The sequence below is a fragment of the Charadrius vociferus genome, unplaced genomic scaffold (assembly GCF_000708025.1).
Source record: "Charadrius vociferus isolate BGI_N301 unplaced genomic scaffold, ASM70802v2 scaffold282, whole genome shotgun sequence".
Lineage (NCBI taxonomy): Eukaryota > Metazoa > Chordata > Aves > Charadriiformes > Charadriidae > Charadrius > Charadrius vociferus.
This window is the reverse complement of record NW_009647731.1, coordinates 13,105-34,855: the sequence shown is the minus strand read 5'-3', so window position 1 is coordinate 34,855 and position 21,751 is coordinate 13,105. Positions and strand designations below refer to the sequence as shown.

Genomic DNA, 21,751 nt, shown 5'->3' with positions numbered 1-21,751 from the left:
CCTGAAGGCTCTGTGCCTTTTTACTCAGGTCCCACCATTTAAACAAGATATAAAACCTGTAAAAACGTTTCTTAATATATTATTTAAAACATTTTTCTTTTACACTGCTACATACTCTTTGTACAGTACCTCACATTGGCCACTGGATCATGTGTAAGTTCAAGCACAGGTAGAAAGAAGTATTTACAGAAGAATGATTTTGAAAACAGTTCCATAATGAATTCACAGGTATCTAAAAAACGAAGTCTGTTCCAGTAACTTTTTCCTTGGCCCAGTTCTGAAAAATAACAATGCACAGATATTATCTATTAAGTTTTAAATGTCAGCTAGAAAACATTTCAAAGGTTAACCCTTGATTCAAAGATGATAATCACACTCATCACAAGGCACACCTCCTCAGCCTATCTCAATTCTTTCTTTCAGTGAAAACCTAAACTTCTGAATTCAATGACCATTTCTGTCAGTGAGCATTTTGTTCAGAAATACAACCTGTCCATTTAACCATTTGAAAAAGCAAAAATAGCAAGAGAACTAGCTACCATGTTGAACAAAGCCCTGTGTGCCTTTCAAACCGTATCACAGGTGTATCAAAACTACTGTGTAAACGTTAAGGGTTGCTAATGTGAACTATTCAAACTTCTAACCTATCTTTAAAACACATAGAATAGACCAGAAAGTCAATTTAGGTGACTAACTCATTCATAATTTAATTTCTGAGAAGATTTATTCAGCACTTCTTATGCTGAAGCCTCTATAGAATTTTCCTTCTCTAGAGGAACTCTGCTTTGTATATCGCAGCGCCTACAGCTAAGCAATCTTGGATTCAAGAACTAGGGCTGGAGGGGTCTTGGCATATTATCAGTTTCCCACATTGCCTCTTTCCCAATTCCTTTGCATAAGCTTCAGATATATTCTTCACATATGCACAATATGTTTTGCCTGGTGATAATATGAGCAATTGAATGTCTTCTAAGTATAATCCCACCAATGATGGCAGGAAGTTACACTGAATAAATATAACCACAAACAGACTTTCAGTCAAAATTAACTTGCATCTCTAAGTAATCAAGGAAAAATTATCTTACGTTCAATCAATTTCTGAATAACCTCATGCCTCTGTTCTTGTTTGCGATTATAACGTAAATAAACGCAGAGAGTTCGAGCAGCTGCTTTTTGGACTGGCAGCACGTTCTTGAAAGAAATAAATGGAACACAATTAAACATACTTGAAGAAATATGGCTAAAAATGTGTAAAAATTCTAGAAGTAGAAAAAAATAGCTAAAAACTAGCCTAACTTTATAAATTTTGAAATAATTGGCATAACGTAAGGGAGAATAAGGAAGTTTGGCCAATTCATGAGACACCAGCTTCTTTATCCCTTCTGCCTAACTTGTTTATTCAACTATTTCATAAACGTCTTAAAGCATTCCACATTTGGAAGGCACCTTCTATACTGTAGGTGTTAGAAAATAAAACTTACAACATCTTCTCTTACAACAGACAGCTTTACTCTTGAATTAATTCACTAAAATTTCAGACTAGTACCTCTAAATCACCGTTCAGTTTCAGAATGAAGTGTTCTTTCATAAAGAATGGAACACAATGCGAAGTCATCCACGGAATCAGGAAAAAGAAGGCATATCCCAGAGGAAAAAGTTTTGATTTAGCTAGAAACAAACTGATAATGAGCACCAGGAAGGAAAGAAGTCTTGAGTGGGAAGAAAAACATGACAATCTGTCAATTCAAATTTTGCTCCTCAAATGGGGGGGAGTTCTCAGAGCAATTTCTCAGTCTCATATATATAAAAAAAACCCAGCCTGATATACCATACGCAATGAGAAATAGTACTTTAAGATTAATATAGTATATAAAGTACTACACATAGCAAATATCTGGTGGTCATTGTTCTAAACACCGTAAACAGATAAAAAAAAAAATGGGAAAAAGAGACAGGTGGGCTTACATTTGTCAAAATGATTGTCAACATTCTGTGAAGAAAACGGTAATAAATCTGATCACTCGATATGATATGAGGGAGACATGCATATTTTTGTAGTAACTTCTCATGAGTTCTCCATTTTAAAGAAGTTGCTGCTCTCTGTTCTGCTGTTGTTAATGCAGGAATCAAGTCAGGAATAGACAATAGCTAGAAATAAAAATATAAACATTAAAATAATTTTACACCTTCTAGCTCTATGTCATCTTGCTATCCTTAAAACACACATCACAGCAACATAAGAAGGGAAGAGATTTTAAAGGGTCAATTAATTCCTCTCCTCAGACAGGAGCAGCTACGCTGTGATCATTTCCAGTAGATATTAGTCTAACTTGTTCTTAAAAGAATTCAATGATTGGGATTAAACAATCCCCCCTAAGCAGTAAGTTCCACTTAATTAGTCAAAAAGCTAATCCAGTACCTAACTAAATGCACTTTCATTTCCAACCCCTCCTCCTGACAAAGTAATCACTGCTCTCTTTGTAATACCCTTTTACAGATATGAAGACCATTACGACAACCCTCCTCAGTGTTTTCTTTCTCAAACCAAATAAATCCCATTTTCCTTCTAGCCTTTTAATCTTTGCAGTTTTTCTTCTCAGCTCCCTAATTAATTTTAGTAGGAATTATACACCTTTTCTCAGTAGGAGGCAAAGGCTTTACAGTAGCCAAGCTAAATTTTCTTTAGCACTAAGCAAAATGAAACAGAGTGCCACAATTGACATTGCACTTGTTATATGTTATGTACATGTACAGCTGTGAACACCTGACAAATTCATATTTCAAATTACACTCTCAACTTTTGTCCATACATGAAAATAAATGTATTCAGTTTGTATATTGTTGGAATATCTCAATTTCTGTACACATTTAGGAAGTATGCTCAAAAAACCATCTTGAAGCAGGAGATGTTTTATGTTCCATTTTACAGGTGAGGAGTCCCCGAATAAACCACCATCCAGAGCCACATACAATTAAATTAGCTAAGTTGGGAGCTGAATACAGATCTCCTGAATCCTAATTCAGTGCCTTTACTTCAGGAAATAGGCTTCCTTGTAGCAGAAACTGTCTGAAAATGGCAACCATGGGCAGCCGCCACATATATATATATATATCTATATATATATCTCAAAAAGACTAATTATTAGCTACCACCCGTTTAGCACAAAACCAAGGTTTGTTTTAATTTAATGATTGTATTTCAAAATTTGATTTAATTCAGCAAACCTGTGGTTAATTAGAAAAAGAACATGGATAAACTGTTCATTTTTATATTAAGTCTAATCTTTCAAAACCTTTTTTTTATTTTAAAGTTTATAAAGTCAAGAAACAATGAAAAAAACACAGAAGCTTTATATAGCTCTCCAAAGCAGAAACTAATCATACAATATATGTGTGAACAACTTTGCCACTAACTTTATTTAGAAAGCAAATTAAAAAAACATGAGAATACCCACCTTGCTTTCTGATCCACTGTTTTCTCCTCCATTAGTCATTAGTTCAAGGATTTCAGGAAGGTGACCTACCAGGGCATCTAACACCTATTCAAAGAAAGGCTGCATGAATGAGGTCTGTAAATTAACTTGACTCAATTTTTGTCTCTCACTAACATATGCCTGCGAACATCTCTTCTATTACTGTTCTCATGTCCATGTTAAAAAAATAAAAAAAACCACACAAAAAAAAAAAACCCAAAAGAAGCAACACATTTGCATTGATGAGGATTGGGATTTAAAAAAAATTTTTTAATGTAGTAAGTAATATAAGTATTATAGGTTTCAGTTTAGGAAAACAAACTATAGTTTTGATTCATGTGAATATCAAACTCAATGCTTTCTAAACTATTAACTATTCACAGCATACAATATTTTAAAATAAACATTCATTCTTAAGAAAGATCTGTATTTCATAGACAGTTAAGAGCCTTGACAAACACACAGAAACGGGCTTTTTTAATATTTGTCAGCTGAATCTTAAAAGCAGTATTTCCTGCTTTAAGAAAAACTGCAGTTTAGCAATTATAACAGAATAAATAGTCTATCTTAGTAGAATAACCCTATTTTCAGATGTTGTAATACATGAAACTAGGCTAGAAAAGTACATAATGAAAAATTTTTTTGCACCAATTCTGACAGAGGTGGTACATACGATAAAGTACCAAATATTTTTTTTGTTATTTAGGTAACTTTATAGGGATCAAACCAAGGAATTTTTCAAAATCATCAGCTGCTTCTGAGTCTCAACTTTTAGGTGTTCAACTTGAGCAATCTTTTAAGATGTGTCAGAATTTCATAAACTGTAAGTAGATGTTCTGTGAACACTTTTAATTTCCTGGAGAATGTCTACCAAAGGGTAACAAAACAAAAAGGAGCATCTGAGAGCAAAACTCATTTTTCCATACCACATCCAAAGATTCTACATAGAAAGGAAAAGATCAACTATTGGAATAACTGGTATCAGAGGAAATGGTCTCAAACCATTTGTTTTGTCTCAAACATAAATATTTGTCTTTTTTTCAATCCCCCAAACTCTCACTATTGTCTGTAGTAAACTAAGTGATTCATGTTTTACGCAGGTTGAAACTGAGGTACACTAAACTAAACTGTCTCACAAACACTCACAAATTCTGTACCAGATCTTGGACTGAAACTATTTCTATAAATCTTAATCCTTGAACCATACAAAGCTGCTTCTTCTCCTCTTCCATTGGAGAAATAAAAATAAAACATAGCAAAAACCTTTAACACTATCAACAATTATTTTAATATAATATGAAACCCAAATCTTTCCACAGAATTTGTAAGGTAATAAATAATGTAGCAATTAAACAAACTAGAATGAATATTTTTAAAGCTACTAAATTCAGTGTGGGTTTACTAAATTCAAACGCTTTCCTATTTTCCTCCTTTTTATTCACAGAAGGCCAGTATCTTTATGAAGTATCTGTGAAACAGAAAAGCTGTTGATCATTTTAAACAGTTACTGTACTGTCTTATTGCAGAGTTATCAAACATCAAGATAATCTGCCTCAATGTAACAAGCAAAAGAAAGTTCCAATAAAAGTATATTACCTCCAGTGACTCATCCTGTAATAGTGTAACCAGTTCTTTATGTATTGTATACACACCAGAATTTAAGAGCTTAGCAACCTAAAAAATGACAGTAAGATAGCAAAGTGAAGCATTCTTTAGTTCCATGGCACTACAACAGCTCTCCTACATGTGCTTACTTTACAGCAAGCATGAAGAAGGGATGCAGAACAACTGTTAAATATCAGCTGTCTAAAGTTGTGTACTTTCTCACTGGTCACATTAAAAGTATGCTTATACAAAGAACATGAGGCAAGAAACGGGCGTATTACCTTACCATGAAACACACTTTTCGAATTAACTTTATTTCACATTTACCAAAAATTTTTAAGACTGTACTGCAAAGCTAGAAAAATTCCTTCTGGAATACTCAAATGTTGTACTTCATGCTCCTTAGGAGAGTTAACAGTCAGTCTGCTATATAATTTACAAAAGATAAAATATACACATTGGCTTAGCCTGTGCTGGATTTTAAGTTTCCCCAACATTTCCATCTGAAGTTTTCACTCCTTACTTCTCTGGGTTTTTTTACTGTGATTCATAAATCACACCTAAATGTCTAAAAAACACCAGCAGTCCATCTCCACGCTGTTAAAAAGACTTTACAGCAAGTACGAAAAAGAAACTTGAGGAATGAGATTTTTGCTATACAGAATATTTAGAAGATGCCTTTTAATGGTTTTCTTTATTTATATGAGCCAACTGAAAAGAAGAGCTTACTTCCAATCAAGATGAAGCTTTAGGGAAATGGGTTTAGGGAGTTTATTTAAAAAAAAAAATAATCCACTTCGCAGTGAATGTCATAAATTACTCATTTTTGGCTGTCACGTGTTTGCCTAGTTATGGTGTTAAAATTAAATCAACCAGCACTAAATGTACATTCAGACCAAGGTACAATTTTACAGATTTTTTTGAATGAGCTAAAGTACTTCGCTTATATTCAGGCAGTACCTTAAAAGCATTACACATCTAACACAAAATATTATGTAGAATTAGATGCTCATTTTACAATTTTAACAATTACCTTGGATTACCATTCATTAAGACAAGGCATCAGTAGGTAACTAGAACTGGAAATCCATCCATTTTCTTATAATGGTGTAAGTAAAGCCATTTTTGCCTCTACTAGTCATTTAAATGTTTTCAGCAAGCTGCTTAACTTACCAACTTACCCAGCAACAAACTGGGATGAAAGGCTAGCTCGAGGACTGAAACATAAGGGTTCTCAGTAAAACACCGTGAAAACCTTGAAGATCTCCCTACATGGGTTACTACAATCTGGAGAGAGTGTATTTTCATTTCTGGAATTCACCCCGTGTATTTAATAATATCTATGCAGTTGTACATTTTTTAACTTCCATGAAAATAATGCAGCAGAACTTATGTAAACTGAATGGAACAATAATGGAACAATAAGAATACATAAGTTTTCACATATGCATAAGTTTCCAAGTAGTTTCATGTTAAATTGAGCATTTAACTTTGATTTGATTCATACATATATTCTCCATAGAACACCAGCAGAGTGGCAAACTGTGCAGTTCTAAAGAAAGTTTTCAGGACCAGAAGTGGCAAATTTGTTTCGTTATTTTCTAATGGCATTGAAAACCTTCAAATATTGTAATTACTACAATTGCTTATGTTTGTGGTACTGGACCATTCGAAATTTCTTCTAGCTTTCTCTCCTTAAAACCTCACCTAGCAGTAGGCTCTTGTAGCTAAATGTCACACAACTTAAATAGACTAATGTGTGTACCTGGGCTATACAGAGAGGATAGAAGGGACTCTGAACACCTTTGACAAACTAAATAATTCCAACAAGTTTTCTCAAGTCCTTTTATTTTGGTTGAACAGTCACAAATGTAAGCGTAAAGAAGAAAACAAAATAAAAACATGCAAGTAGTAACAAAGAACTGTTGTAGACTTACTTCATAGAAGCTTATGGCCATTGTATATCTGACGGGAACTTCAGGGTCATGACAAAGGCAGAAAAATATAGAATACAGTTCTAAATGGAAGTTCTTTGGATCCACAAAAACAATCATGGCCTGTGGAAAGATAAAGTCTTTTATTAACTGTATAGCTAAAGGACTGCACTATCAGAGATTATCAGATGAAAATATTGAGTTACAACCAGCAAGACACTTGGGCGATAACAGGTGGTGATTTTAAAGAGGAAGTATGGCATTTTTGATGGTCGTGTCAAAACACAGGCACCAGACAAATTCTGGAGTTGAGAACTAAACTGGATTCACGTATTTTGCAGACATGCTGCCAGCTTTTTTTCTGAAGACATAGATTAACACCACAAGATATAAAACCTAAGTTTTATAAATATTGTTAATGTTTCTGTACACTAATGGAAGCTGCAACTGGAGACTTCAAAAACAAAGACCATTTTAGAAAGCAGCAAAGGAAGCATCTGAATTTCAACATAGTTGTCTGTGTACATACCTTGGTTTTGGTCAAATAAACCAACAGATGTCTACCTACCTAAATACAGCGTGCTTATCTTTAAAAGGCAGAATAAAAATAACTGTCTACTGGCTCTCGGTATAAACATATTTTCTTTAAATATAAATGCAGAATGTCAAAATACGAAGTAGATTTACAGAAACATGAGTGGTAAGTCTAAAGACCACACATAAAATTGAAAAGACTCTCTGTATTCAGGCAGGAACATGACTAAAACATGAATCTAACCATTCAGATTCAACCTTCATCTCCCTGGAATGCCATGACCCACAGCAAATGGTAAAACCTAGCTTTGAGTGGTTTGAAAGTGGGGAATCTGTTTCACTGCCATTTTCTCAAAGCCTTTGTGCCAATGGCTTGGAGAAAACGCGTGGGAAGGAATGAGACCTCTTAGAAAAGCACTCCATCAAAAGTTGCCAATAATTTTCTGAGGCTCTGCAAAGAGGAATCTTTCCTGGTAATGCTTTTGGACAACCTCTACTTTAAGCCATTAACCCGAACTTTCCAAGACAGAGCTAGGATCCAGCTAATAATGTACAATTTGGGCGTAACTTCTCTTTCACTTATGCAGTCCTATTTAGTGAACTATACGCATGACACAAATTATTTAACCTTAAATTAATGTTACTTACTGGAAAATTGTAAGCACAGTTCTTCCTTACTGAAATATACTTCTTTTCCTGTTCCAGAGTTTGAAGTTGTAGTTGATTATCATTGTGTCCGTTTTCCTGCTGTAAACCCAGTGTGGAAAGTTTCTTATAAAATTCCAAAAACCGTAAGTGCTGTTCAGGAGTAAAAATGCCTCAAAAAAAAAAAAAAGTTTACTTTCCTCACTACAAATGCTATTTATTAATACTGCCCCCCCAATCTCATTTACAAATCCACCAAACATGTCGATTTTTATCCCTCCTCCCCCCACCTTGAGTCTAACAGAGTATCATCAGTACACGTTATGCAAAAAAAGTGATTACAGAAAAATGACAGCTAACTATAACAGAGTGAATCTTAATTTCTGTTTACATAATTCTTGAAATACTCAGGACTTTAACTGTAGGACTGTGAATCTATTTGCTTGTTCCACTAATACTGTTTTCTTTGTGATTAAACTTTCTTTGTGATTAAACTTTCCTTGTGAAACTCAGTCACGTGAAAAATGCCTGCCTGCAGAAAGTTGAAAAACTAGGCCGTGTTTCTACAGATAATCAAGAGGTATAAGAATAAAATTAGAAAACTGAGAACAAGCTGGAATGCAACAGGCAAGGTGACTTAAAAAATTACAAGTAATTTTATAAGTACATTAGTAATAAGAGAACAATCAAGGACAGGCTCAGTTTTCTACTGAAGAGAGAGAGGAGAGCTATCAGTGACTCGTACCAAGGTCAAAATGCTTGATGCTTTTATTTTCTTTCTCAAATTCCACTAGTATCATCAGACTCAGTACAATTAATAACAGTGACAAAGACTCAAACTTTAGGCAGAGAAGGATCAGGTCGGTGAATACTTAAACATGAAAGGTTTTCAAAATGTGCACAGCCAGATGTGCTTTATTCCAGTATTCAGAAGTATTTAAAGCACTGGCTGCTGAAATCTTAAATGAGATATCAGAATGGAAAAGAGCTGAAGTGGTACTGATATTAACAGTTGCAGAGGTGAAGGACAAGCCATATAATTACAGACCAGTAAGACTACTTTCATTTTTTTGAAAAAATTGGAACAAAAATCAAAAAAATCTATTCGTCAATACAGAAAAGAAAACAAGAAAATGAGTAGCAGCCAACATGGCAAAAGCAAAACTTGTCAAACTGATTCCATTTCCTTCTAGTACTTGGTAACAGGACCTGTGAATACAAAATGCAGTAAAGGTCGTGTTTTTCACAAGCAAAATAAGGGATCAGGAAAGAGAGATGAAAAACTATAAAGGTGCTGCAAAGCTGCTTAGAAAAACAGTTAAGAGAAAGTTAACCATGGCTCACTGACAAGAAAGGTAAATGTATAAAAGAAAGGTCTATCCTAGTTCTGGTACTATTTAGTACTTTCATTGTTTTTTTGGATGTTGAATTAGAGACTTCGCTTGTTAAATATTCTGGTAATATCAATTAGGAGGGAGGCTGCTTATTCTTCAGAAGACAGAGTTTAAAATGATCTTCAGAAACTGGACTTACGGTCTTAAAACTTTAAACTCCTATTCTATTAGGACAGAAATAAGGTACCACATTTAGCCAGATCCACATCACCTGCATAAGGCCAGGAAAGAGAAAGACTAACTAGTTGAGATTTTTTTTTATTTAAAAAAAGGCTCTATAGGCTGCACTTCAACAAAGAATGTCATACGATTGCAAACTGTTGAAAAAAAAAAGGCAGTTTTTTATACTGAAAAATGTAAACAGCAATCTAGCTTGCAAGACACATGAAGCAACCGTTTCCCTTTGTTCAGCTCTCCTAAGGCATAACACTTCAAGAAAAACAAGAACTTGCCAGACAGGGTTCAGAGGTGAAAAGAAATCAGCAATTAAAGCCATTCAACCTAGAGAAAAGATGACTGGAAAGACATGATAAAACCAGGATGGACTGTCCTGGCTCTATGTTTCTGTAAGTATCAGTTTGACACTGTGGAACAGACCTTTTGAGTTATTTTTAGTGAAGCTACAGTCACTTTGATAGCCTATAACATGGTCATAAAGGATAATTTTGAAGATCTTCAAGAACGACCAAAGGGTTTAAGAGTCTCGGAGGAAATTCTCTATCATGCAAAACCATGATTCTGTACTGCCCCTCCCCAGGTAAGCTCTGTGTAGCAGGTATATGGTAGGCAGAATGATCAAAGAAAGATCTGCTGTGATCAAGTGAAAACCACAAAAATTATGGGTACAGATTTGGCCTCAGCTGCAGCTGGGAATCCACATGCCATTAGGTCTCCCTTCCTGAAGTTCCTTATGGGCCACACTCGGTACTGTGCCTTACAAAAGTGAACATACACAGTTAACATCATACTGTGTTTTCAAAAGTTTCCAGTTTCAAAAATTCAGTCATCCAACTCACAAGCTCCAGAATATCCAAGAAGGAAAAAAAATAAACCAGTCAAACCAATAAACACAAACCATCGTGTTTCCACCTCTGACCCTGGCTAAACAAAAAACTGTCCCTGTCTAAACATAAAAAACCCAATAAACAAACGGACACCCAAAGAGCAAATTCAGAAAATCCAATATTTATGTGATAAACTATTTCAGATTTTTACTTCCATATTTCCTTTCCTAACTATGATTTCATTTGATCCATTCAAATCTGAATATTTTCCAATTCTCCAATCTTCCCTTATTTTTAAGATTTCTTTAAAAGAACATTGAATCATACCATATAATCCATTACACAGCTTCCCTAAATGGAAAGATAAAGAAACTAGGATAGATTCATCCGCTTTGAAGGATTTTTCACAGAATGATTTCACCAAGGGGAGCACAGTTTGACTCCTATCATCTGAAAAACAAAAGAAATGTTTAAAGTTAGCCATTTGTCAATATATAAAAAAGAGCACAGAGAGGGGACTTCCATAATAAGTTATGAAAAACATAATTTAACATGCTCAGGAGTATTTTTGACAGGCACTCACTGCAGGTAGAAAACAGAGGTACAGAAAATGACAAACATAATCATAATAAGGTCCTAAATTTTAATACCTTAACTGTTTGTTTGTTTGGTTTTAGGGAAAAGGCATCCCCCAGTAAAGGATGAGACAGAGAATAAATGAATCGTCACTAACTTCTCCATTCACCAAGAATACAGGGAAATAAAGAACACGAGTACTCCTACAATAAGGTTTCCTACAATAGTAGGAACACAGAGAGATCAAGACCGAACATGATCATGACAGTAAAAAGAAAAATCTCGATATGCTGGAAGTGAATTTTTTCAACCTACTGAGAAGATGAGGTTGAAAATCTTTTGGTAAATAATACATTCCCAGAGAAAAACAAAATAATTAATGGCAGAGGAAAGAAATGCAACCATTTAGAAATTACAAGTCAAATCCAAGCACTCTGCCTCCTTATAAAATAAAGGAGTAAATGTCCAAAGAAATGCATGTGTTTCGACTGGTTTTAAATAAAACCACTGTATTTTAAGATGTTCAATTTCAAAAGGATTAGGATTTTTTAATGGTAGATCAACGCCAAAATTCAGTTAATAATTATGGCTGAACAAAATATTTAGGTTGATCTGAAGAAATATTTTGATATTCTGGGAAGGAAACCCTAGGATATAATTTTGGGTCATCTAAAATGTTCATTTTCTAGTTCAGCCACGAAACCAAAAACTGTACAAACCAGATTTCTAAAAAAACTTTCCTTACAAAACTGTAAATAATCCCTGATTGGTTTCTCTAAGCTTTTCTCAACAGCTAAATGCAGTAGTTACAGTAATTGGGGGGGGGATTGAAGACTGGGAGGTGCAGAGAGAAGCACAAACTTAACAGCACCAATGCAAAGGCTCAACAATTTGAAAAATAACCTACTATCACACTTACTGATATACGCACTAACTGCTAAAAAGTCCATTTATGGTATTCTCCCCAAAACTATCTTATTTCTTTATGTACTCTTCCAGATGGCTTATATGCGATCACGTATTTTAGTAATTCATCACCAAGTTTCTGTACAGTAAATATTTGCTCCTCACTTATGTGTCAGGAAGGAGTAGTAGAGTCAGTAAGATGGGAGTGGGAGTGGGAAATGTGGTGGAAAACACAGAGTTGCTAATGAAGATAAACAACTGAAAAGTTTGGAAAAAGACAGTATAAAGAGCAAAGTGGCAAATAATGAGCAGTGATCAACGATGATATGAAAAAATATTTTTTCATATACACTATAGCAATGATCTATCGTCCTTTGCTGCTTTGTACATTTCCAGTTGTAAAGAAAGAAAAAAAAAACCAACCACAAAACAAAAACCAGCAGGGAGCACAATCGATAAAGAGCCAGAAAAACTGGCTGTTATAGTCTTCTACATGCCCCTGAAAAAATTTAGAGAGCTGTTGACTGGAGGCTAAGGCACAGCAGTTACCCAGAATGTCCCCCTGTACTGGAGCACTCACAGTAGCTCTTCTTAAAGTTTGCCCCAGTCAATGTTGAACTGAACTTGTGATGAGAACCTGAGAGCCATGCATGTAGGGAATCCACCACCACTATGCCGAGAGAAGCAGATACAACAGAGAATTTCTGTTCCTCAGATGAAGACACAGACACTCACCCCTACACTTGGAGAAGCATGAGATATGCATGTTGATCAGCGGAAAGATACAGAGTGCTGAGAAAAATACAAGCATTTACATTTTCTGTTTTAAATACAGAAAAGCTTTATAAAATACACACACTTTCTCATTGCAAAGACGAAAGCTTTCAGAACCACATAGCTACAAGTTTAAAGGGATTTAAATAGTAATGATGCTCAGTACCTCTAAAACTAGTTGTGCACACTGCAGTTCATGGGACATGAAGAAATATTTTCTGTTCCAAAATTGACAAATGTATTTGATATAGAACACTGGATGTTAAAACCTGCAAGGTTTACTGACACACACACAAATACCATATCATCGCCCCAGTCGGGGTTCTGCTCCGAAGGCAGGCAGCAGCAGTCTGTAGCTAGGACTAGCTTTACTTCAGTTAAGAGGCAAAAACTAGTTAATCGCAAAAAAAGCACAAGCGATGGCATCTGTTGAGGTAACATTTTGTAATCTGTCTACTGATAGCATTAAGTAAGTACTAACAACCCAATATTCCCATCAGTTACACAGTAATTTTAATCATTCCATTTAGCCACATTACATTAGAAATTTGGACTAAGACAACTGATTTCGTGGAGAACTGGTTCACTTTCCTTAAAACTTTCTATGTATAAAGCACTGCAAGACATGAAATACATAAGGGATAAAACAATAAACAAAAAATCAGAAATGTCTGAAGAATGCAGACAGAACAAAAAGCACATATACATTTATGTATACATTTATGAGATGCATTAAAGCATTAAGAACTGGGCTAGTAAGCCTAAATTACATTCTTACCTGCATCAAACATATCGACCAGATTCACTAACGTCTCAAAAGCTGCAAGGCGTACACTGCTGCCCTCATCTCTTGCCAGTTCTACTAACTCAGGAAGCACCACAGTTTTTGTTAGTTCTGTCCTGCAAAGCGAGGCAAGCAGTCAAGAGAAAATGTATAATGAAACAACACTGCCACAGCAAAACGGAGTTCTTCCTTGAAATACTCAGATATTTTTTGGGTAGTCAAGAAGGAAAAATTGACAAAGTGGTAAGGAAATGAAAATGAAATGAAAACCTCCAGTGGATCACAGGACTTTTTTCCTTGTTAGCCAAAGAAACATGCAAGCCTAAAATGCTAAACTTCACCACTAAAAAAGCATTCAAATTAGCTCAAAATAAATCAGAGAAAATGCAGTCTGAAAAAACTCAAAGGCATCCAGCTACTTCACTGTATCACTAAGAAAACTCTTCTGATCAAATATGCAGAAACTGCTCAATACGATTGCCCAAAGCCAAAAATTATTGAATATGAGTCATGCTGGATTGAAGTGTCTGGAAATCTCACGCTTCAAAGATCAGCCTCCTTTACAGAGGCTAAGCAACTACTGCTCAGGGAAAACGTGGTTTCCCCAACTAGTCCAAACACAAGCTTTTAGGCTTCTTTTAAAGTAGTGAAGAAAGGCTTCTGCTTGTTTCTTTTTGCCTTGGTAATTACTAGCACTGTCTGCACGTCTGACGGTCCTGACAACCTGAATTGGCAGCAGGTTGCTATACTGGGGACTGACTTAGAAATCAGAGTTTAATCAGCGAGCTGACTAAGGAGGAGTGAAATACTCTTGACACAGGAACATAAGCACAGTAAGGTGACTAGCTTAAGTGAGAAGAAAAGAGATTGGCTTCTTGGAGCAAAAGTATAGCTTCTGTAGAAGCCACCATCCAGCACCATTACCCATGCCCCAGCATATATCTGATTCTTGATTGCTTTATGAGGTTACAGTCCTACTGTCAACAAGAACTGGGAAGACATACTCAGTATTGACACTTTTTTTTTCCTGTCATACTCATTTTTTTATTTGATTCCTAGTGTTTGAATTTGTCTGCATTTGAGTTCAGAAGCCCACTTTGTCCTGTTCTCCTGTACGAGCTCTCGGTCTGCTCGTTAATTAGTGGAAGTTGTTGTAAGCACCACATCTCAAGAACAGGACCTCAGCAATTTGCAATAGCCAAAGATCTGGCCCTCAATGTTTATCCCACTCAAAACATAAAACTGCAGGGAAATACTCTGATAAAATTACACTACGTGAGCATTAATCAAGACGACAAATTCAAAACTGTTTGACACTTTGAGCAACTGCGTACAAAGAGTTTAGACTCCGTCATTTCAAACACAGTTTTTAATACGGAACTAATCACAACATCCAGACTGCCAGATTTTTACTGAAATAAAAACGCCCAAAATACCCTTCCAATCAGACTAAACAAGTAACAGCTGTCCCTTTTGTAAATCAGTACAAACAATAATACTTTCAAATGTTTATCATCATCATCAGTGATTTGCAAACCTTACAGAGTTTATTATTGTTACCAGCAAAGCAAGATGTAGCTTAACAGTATTCTTCCAAACAGATGTTTAATCATTCACATAAAATTATGAGAAAATGACGTGATATCTTTTAGTAGTAACATCACTAAATAGTAAAAATAAGCATTGGGACTGTTGTCACACGATGCCTTCAACATTCACCTAAACATGTGCTTATTTCTGTTTATTTAATTGTGTTTATTTTCCTACTACCTATTCATCCCCAACATGAAACACTGCAATAATTTACATACTGAAAATACCAACAGTTCACCATTTGTTATGAGATTAAAGTATCTAAATAATTGGGAAGGGACTAGGCAAAAACCTCAGAGAGAGAACAGTGTATATGGATACATTAGTTCTAAAGATAAAAGTTGGAAAAAATTAAAGAAAAATATACAGAATGGACCACTAATTGACAACTGTGTATTTAGTCTGATTACACCACTATTCTAAGGCTGGGTAAATTGTCAGTAATACTGTCATTTGTCAATGCACAACACCCATCTTGTTTTAAGACTTTCAGCTCCCAAGTATAATAAATGCAATTTAGTTCATTTCAAAGACACTTAACAGAGTGAAGAAAAGTTTATTTCCTTTCCAAAATGGTCACTTCTTAGTATAAGATATAGCCACCTTGTTACAAATGAAAACAACTGGAAGCAAACTGACACAGATTCACACAAACTGTATTTCCTAAAGGCTACCACCAAAATAATTTTCTGCTTCTCAACAGACTGAGCGACAAGGCAAGGAAAACTGTGCAGCTGTACATTTTTAAAACATAAAAAAATGTTTGTGATATCTGAAAGTAATAATTTCTAACTATACGTATACCCTAGATAAGACTTATTTCACTCAGAATAACACACACTATTTTAAAAAATATATTTTGCTGTATTATGTGTCAAAAATAATTTTCAAAGCCAAATTCATATACTTCTCAGCTCTTGACTATAGCAGAGGTTAACTGAGAAGGTTAGAGGAATCCACGGAAATGCAGACAGCATCTCAAATAAGACATCAAAAAAAATCTCATGAGAAATAACAAATGAAAAAAGAGGAAGGAAGGCGATTGAGACAGACAAGAACATACAGCCTAGAAAAGGTCGGGGGACAAAAAAGGTGGGACTACATCCTAAATCGGGGCGGGGGGACGAGGACGAGGGAAGAAATGCTTTGCAAATATGTTTCTGTGGATTTTCATTTTGGTGGCATCAAAAATCTTCAAACTAGTATGACAGTTAGAACTGTCCCTCCCTTCGAAACTCGGTAGTTATTATAAACAACTAGTCACTCCCTGAAGATAAACAGAACCCTCTCTTTCACTTTTATTCAATTTTAAGATACATAAAGATACGTGAGATACATGCACACAGTAAAATTAATGCAAGCTCAATTTATTCAGTAATTCCATTTAGTAAAAAGCATTTTAAATTTCCAGATTTACAAATATCAACAATACCGACAAATATTACCTTCCTTTTCTGTAATCACAAGTTCTTTTAAATTCAAAGCCATTCATTGTGGAAAATGTTAAAATTATTTACCTTGCTAACCTATGTTTTATTATAAAAAAAAAGCACAAAAACAAATGAGTAACTTTACTGAGATGAGTAATATTGTGTTTTTACATTATTCACATCCTTTGAACTTTTGCAGGACAAGGACTTTGCAGAAGAGTTGCCTAAAGCACATATATAAAATTATTTTGTATGCAATAAAGACAAGTTTATCCAGGAATCTAGAAATTTCTACCCTGCATGACCTTAACAAAACAAAGTTATATTAAGTACAGGACTGTAATGCTGAGTTGTTGCTGTCGATATTCACTCCCGATATCTGAGTAAGCTAAAACACTGCCCAAACAGACACTTGTCCAGTATTCCATGGCTGAGAAGTAAATCGCATTGCTTCACGAATTTCTGGTGTTTTGTGTTTGTTTGTTTTTTTTAAATAACTCAGAATCTAAACCACAACATAATTCTCCATGTTAAAAAAATAAAACATTCCACAGCCACGGGAAGGCACCTTTTCCACAAACACCGGTACTAACAAACTGAAGTGCCTATTTGCCATATCTTTCAAATTACATTTCAGTTTCAGCCTCGTCCTTGAATTTGCTCACAAATTCACAAAATCCAGAGGGACTCTTAAAATTGAATCTATCTCCACGGTGTAACACAGGGTAGGGGAACTTAATTGATATTTTCTTCAAGTCTGTAAGAGAAGTTACTGCTTTTTTTTCTTCCTGACACAATACAAGGTGGACAGACTTAGAATTTTAAACAATTTGTTCACTCAGAGACTGTGTTAACTACCCTGTGTGGGTAGCTAACATGTTCTATTTATTGAAATAAATGTTCCAGACTTTTTCTGTTCCTAGATGTGCAATATTGAAGGTCTTCAAGCTTAAGAGTAAAAGCTGATATTGAACTGAAATTTGCTTACAAAACACATTTAGCATCCTTTCACAAAAAACTGCACAGAAATTATTAGAAACTGCTCATACTTTCCATAATCCTCTTCCATTTTTAAATAAGCCCAATGACATCAATGGATAATTGAGATGGTTTCAAGAAGCTATAGATGAACTCATTATTTACAGAAAACTGTTGTTTGTACGTTTCAGCAATTTTACTATCAGAGAGAAATAAAAAATCTGAAAATGGAAAAGAGCCAACTGCCAACAGCCAGTTTCTAAGAACACATCTGTACACTCCAATTTCATTATTGAGTATTCATGAATGAAGTTAGAAATCTTAAAATGAGTTTTTAGGTTACCATTAAATATTTTAGACAAAGATTTTGCATTTAGAAGCAGTTATGCAAATTGTACTCACCCTATTCCTTGAGCTATGTGTTCCAGTTGCCGACACATGCAAGTTCTGACTTCATATTCCACATCCTGGCACAGTGATTTTACCAATGGAAGAATCTCTCTTTTAATACTAAAAATGTGAACATTTTTTATTAATATACAGAACAAGAATATATAAAATCCACTCTGTAATACTCATTTTTTTCCCATATAGTACTTCTAATGGCAAGTTTTTTAGAACTGATGTATCACACATGGTAAATGATTTTTCTGAGAATTTGCAATTATAAAAGAATACTGCACATCAAGCAAATATGTGCTATAAAGAAACAGAAAAAGGATTATTTACAGTCATTATAATTTGCTCATATTTCACCTAATTTTTTTTAAACTACAAAAAAGTAGGTAGGCTTAGAGATGCTGTCCTCATTTAATAACCATCTTCAGTACAATTTTTGAACAGCCACTGTAAGAATACAAAGAGTTATATAAATGGAAGTGTAGATCCCAATTAATTGTCTCTAATACCTCATCTTTAGTATGCATGCATCACCAAAGAAATATTTGGAAAGTAGAAAAATAATTTAAGATTAAAAGCTTCAGCACTGCAATGCCTTTATGCAAGTAGATCCAAGTATTCATGCTCAATCAATGGCAGATACAAAATAACTATTTTGAATTCTGTTTAAGTAAAAACACATACTACAACTTGGCAGAATCAGCCATTGTGTTTCCTTTCACTGCCCAAGATGCTGTCATGAGTATTCATAAAATATCTCTATCCAAATCTTTATGCTGTTGCAAAACTTAAGAGAAATAATATGAAGCCACAGACAAGCAAATTTTCAAGCCAGCTTGCACAGCCTCCATTCATCCCAGTGAAAATTAATTTACTGCTTACAGGAAAATTTGGCCTCAAGTTTCAAATATTGTAGAAAGCCTTGGCAGTATGGCATTTTAAAACACTCTGAAGTAGAGACTGCGTCCAAATAAGACTTGTTTTTAACTAGGTGTTGGAACAGAGGGTAGAAAAACTGATGTTCTATTCCAAGGTCGGGACTTCTTCAATATTCTATAAAATAACCTGGGAGTCATGTGAAATCCAAAAGAAAGAGGTTTAATTTTATTATAAGTTTTATGAGGAAAATTACGCCATTACGAAGAAGAATGTGAAGATATGCTTATATATTGCTTACTCCTGAGACAAAGAGCCCTCCTGCAAGGGGAATGAGAGTGAGCCATGAATCTTACTCAGCTTGCCACATTCCCAACCTGGGGATCCTGCTCTCTTTTCAGCGCCCTGAACTGCACTCATAGCCCGCTACCAGAGCTTGTCAAAACTAGTGCTGTAGACCCTTCACCATCTTTGCTGCTCTTCTTTGGACACAAAGGCTTTGGTAACATTCTCAAAATATACTACTTCACCATGATCATTAACGTTTGCATGTCCAACAAGTGTAGTCTACATAGCAAATGAAGGTCTAGATAGTTTCCTTTGGGTTGTTTTTAGTTCTTTTTATTCAAGAAAAAGACCATAATTTAAAGAAATTTATTCCTAAATGTCTTGTCATACAGTTCTGTTGTTCATATTTTCTATTAGGCTGAATTCTTGCATTTTGGGGCAGATCCAAATCATTATTAGGGTGGACTTCCTGAGCTAGGCACGATTCCTGTGCATTTAGAAGCCCTCAGTGGATTTATTTCATAATACAAAATCACATGTGCCCAATTGCCTGGATAGGAAACACATTTGTTGAAATGGTCCTACTATCATAAGACTGGACAAACTGTCCAAAGAATGCACCATACCAACTACTTCAGGCAAGTAAATTATTCATATTTGCTTTCACCATTGCTTCCCTGTTCTGCATCAGTGTCCAAACCCACGGACACTAAATCAGGCAACAAGAGTGGCTCCTGATACATCTCCATTTAATTAGGGACAGGGAAAAAAAAAAAAAGTTAAATCTGGTTAGATAAATAAAAAGTGAGGAACAGGATTATTCTCTTTATGACAAGAAACTCTAAGGTGATGAAGTGGTGTTTTGTCTCTGTAAATTGCAGAGAAATGCACTTTTTGGCTTATCTCCCAGTAAGAAAAACAATAGGGAAGAATGGCATGAAAATGGTACCTACTCGAAGCTGTGGAAGAATACACAAACTGAAGTTATAAACGGATGAATGTCAGCAAGTCTGAGTATGCTAGTTACATAACGAACATTTTTTTATTATTAATTAATATCCACTTAAAGGGTTCTGTAAAAAGAAAGCATTTAACTTTTGCAATAAAATCTGCTTCTCTTGTAATTTTTGCTCACTAACAAAGAAATACTGGTGTATACTGTGGAATGAAAATACATGTACAGTCTACTTACATATGAGCTTCAAATTTGTTAGCTAATTTTCCCATGATTTTACAACTAACTAAGCGGGACTGAAGTGTTTGAGAAAGCTGTGCTTTGGAAACAAGTGGATTCAGGATCTAAATGAAAGAAAAAAGAAGAAATAAGAACAGAAGAAATGTGAGCAGTAAATAATGTGTTCCTCTTCTTAAAAAAATAATCTAGGAAAACATATCCCAAATGTCTTCTACCCCTTTCATGGAATTAATCAGTACTAACACTAATGATGCCTATGTACATAGGTCTGTTGTATATGAGTCTATTGGAAAACCGTATTTAATAATCAGTGCTAATTATAGCATATCAAACCCCTATCTTGGCCCAAATAGCAGTTTATGATTCACCTCACAGCCACAGTTTTACATCTGTCTACTTGTGTCTTTATTTTGAGACTAAGTTGTATATGAATATTTATAGCTATTAGCTGATAATTTTCACAAAAGTTGTTAAATATGTTCCCGCACAACAAAAAAAAAATACACAGAGAAAGGAAAAGGAAGCCTCTCAGAGCTTCCTTCTCAGAAGTTTTCCGCGGAAAGACCTCTTTTGATGCAAAGCTTTGAGGCAACGATCCCTCTCGCGTACTGTGGGGATCTGTAGGGAAGAGGTTTCAGTTCCACACAGACACAGAAAACCTGCATCTTTGTTGGACTCTGCTGCCATTTGCTGCACCACCTCTACGGTCCCAGAAACAAAGGCAGGCCTGCAGAACGCCAAGTTTAGATATATTATTTTTTGCCCAGAAATAATCACAGAAATCCAGGTGCCAGGCCAAGAGGAACATTATGGAAAGGTATCTCCTGTAATCTGTCACAGTTCCTCACTCAATTTCTTTTGCAGAGCTCCACAAAAGGATAATATACAAGGCAGGAAAGTCCAACAATATTCTGAAAGTATTTTTCCCCTCCTACCAGCTGAAATTTTGAGGTAAGAGAACCTTACACTGTAAGAAGAAGTAGATCACCCAGACTAGAATTAGTACAGAAGGTATGCTTCTAACTATAACACTGCATTAGTTATCTACAAAACTGTGTATTACTTATTTGGTCTTTGAACTATGACAGCAAACACACCATGTCTAGTAACACTAACTCCAGTTACTGACCTAGACACCGTCTCTCCCATGAAGTGGCCATTGCCAGAGACAGGACACCAGGTTAGGCTGAACTTTGGTCTGAGACACACACCTTTTCTTATGTCCTTGGAAGCTACAATTGTCACTTACCAAAAAAAAAATTAACAACTAGAATACTCCAAGTTTTCTGACACAGAGATCCTTCAAGTAACACAAAAGGCCCCCTTTTCAGATTCAGGTTTCTGTATAGCTGCTGCACCAACA

At 35.2% G+C, this 21,751-nt stretch overlaps 1 protein-coding gene across 1 annotated transcript in view; it reads right to left on the bottom strand.

Moving 5' to 3' along the window:
• The window catches only part of LOC104283426 (serine/threonine-protein phosphatase 4 regulatory subunit 4-like), a gene marked incomplete at its 5' end in the record, with an annotated part of 44,762 nt that overhangs the window by 13,200 nt on the left and 9,811 nt on the right, over window positions 1–21,751 (bottom strand). Inside the window, 11 exons of the mRNA XM_009881599.1 lie at window positions 130–277; window positions 1,086–1,191; window positions 1,966–2,148; window positions 3,456–3,539; window positions 5,070–5,147; window positions 7,016–7,135; window positions 8,195–8,364; window positions 10,917–11,039; window positions 13,624–13,745; window positions 18,033–18,140; window positions 20,386–20,492. Of these exons, the coding sequence (XP_009879901.1) occupies window positions 130–277; window positions 1,086–1,191; window positions 1,966–2,148; window positions 3,456–3,539; window positions 5,070–5,147; window positions 7,016–7,135; window positions 8,195–8,364; window positions 10,917–11,039; window positions 13,624–13,745; window positions 18,033–18,140; window positions 20,386–20,492 (1,349 nt within the window). The remainder of the gene's footprint in view (window positions 1–129; window positions 278–1,085; window positions 1,192–1,965; window positions 2,149–3,455; window positions 3,540–5,069; window positions 5,148–7,015; window positions 7,136–8,194; window positions 8,365–10,916; window positions 11,040–13,623; window positions 13,746–18,032; window positions 18,141–20,385; window positions 20,493–21,751) is intronic.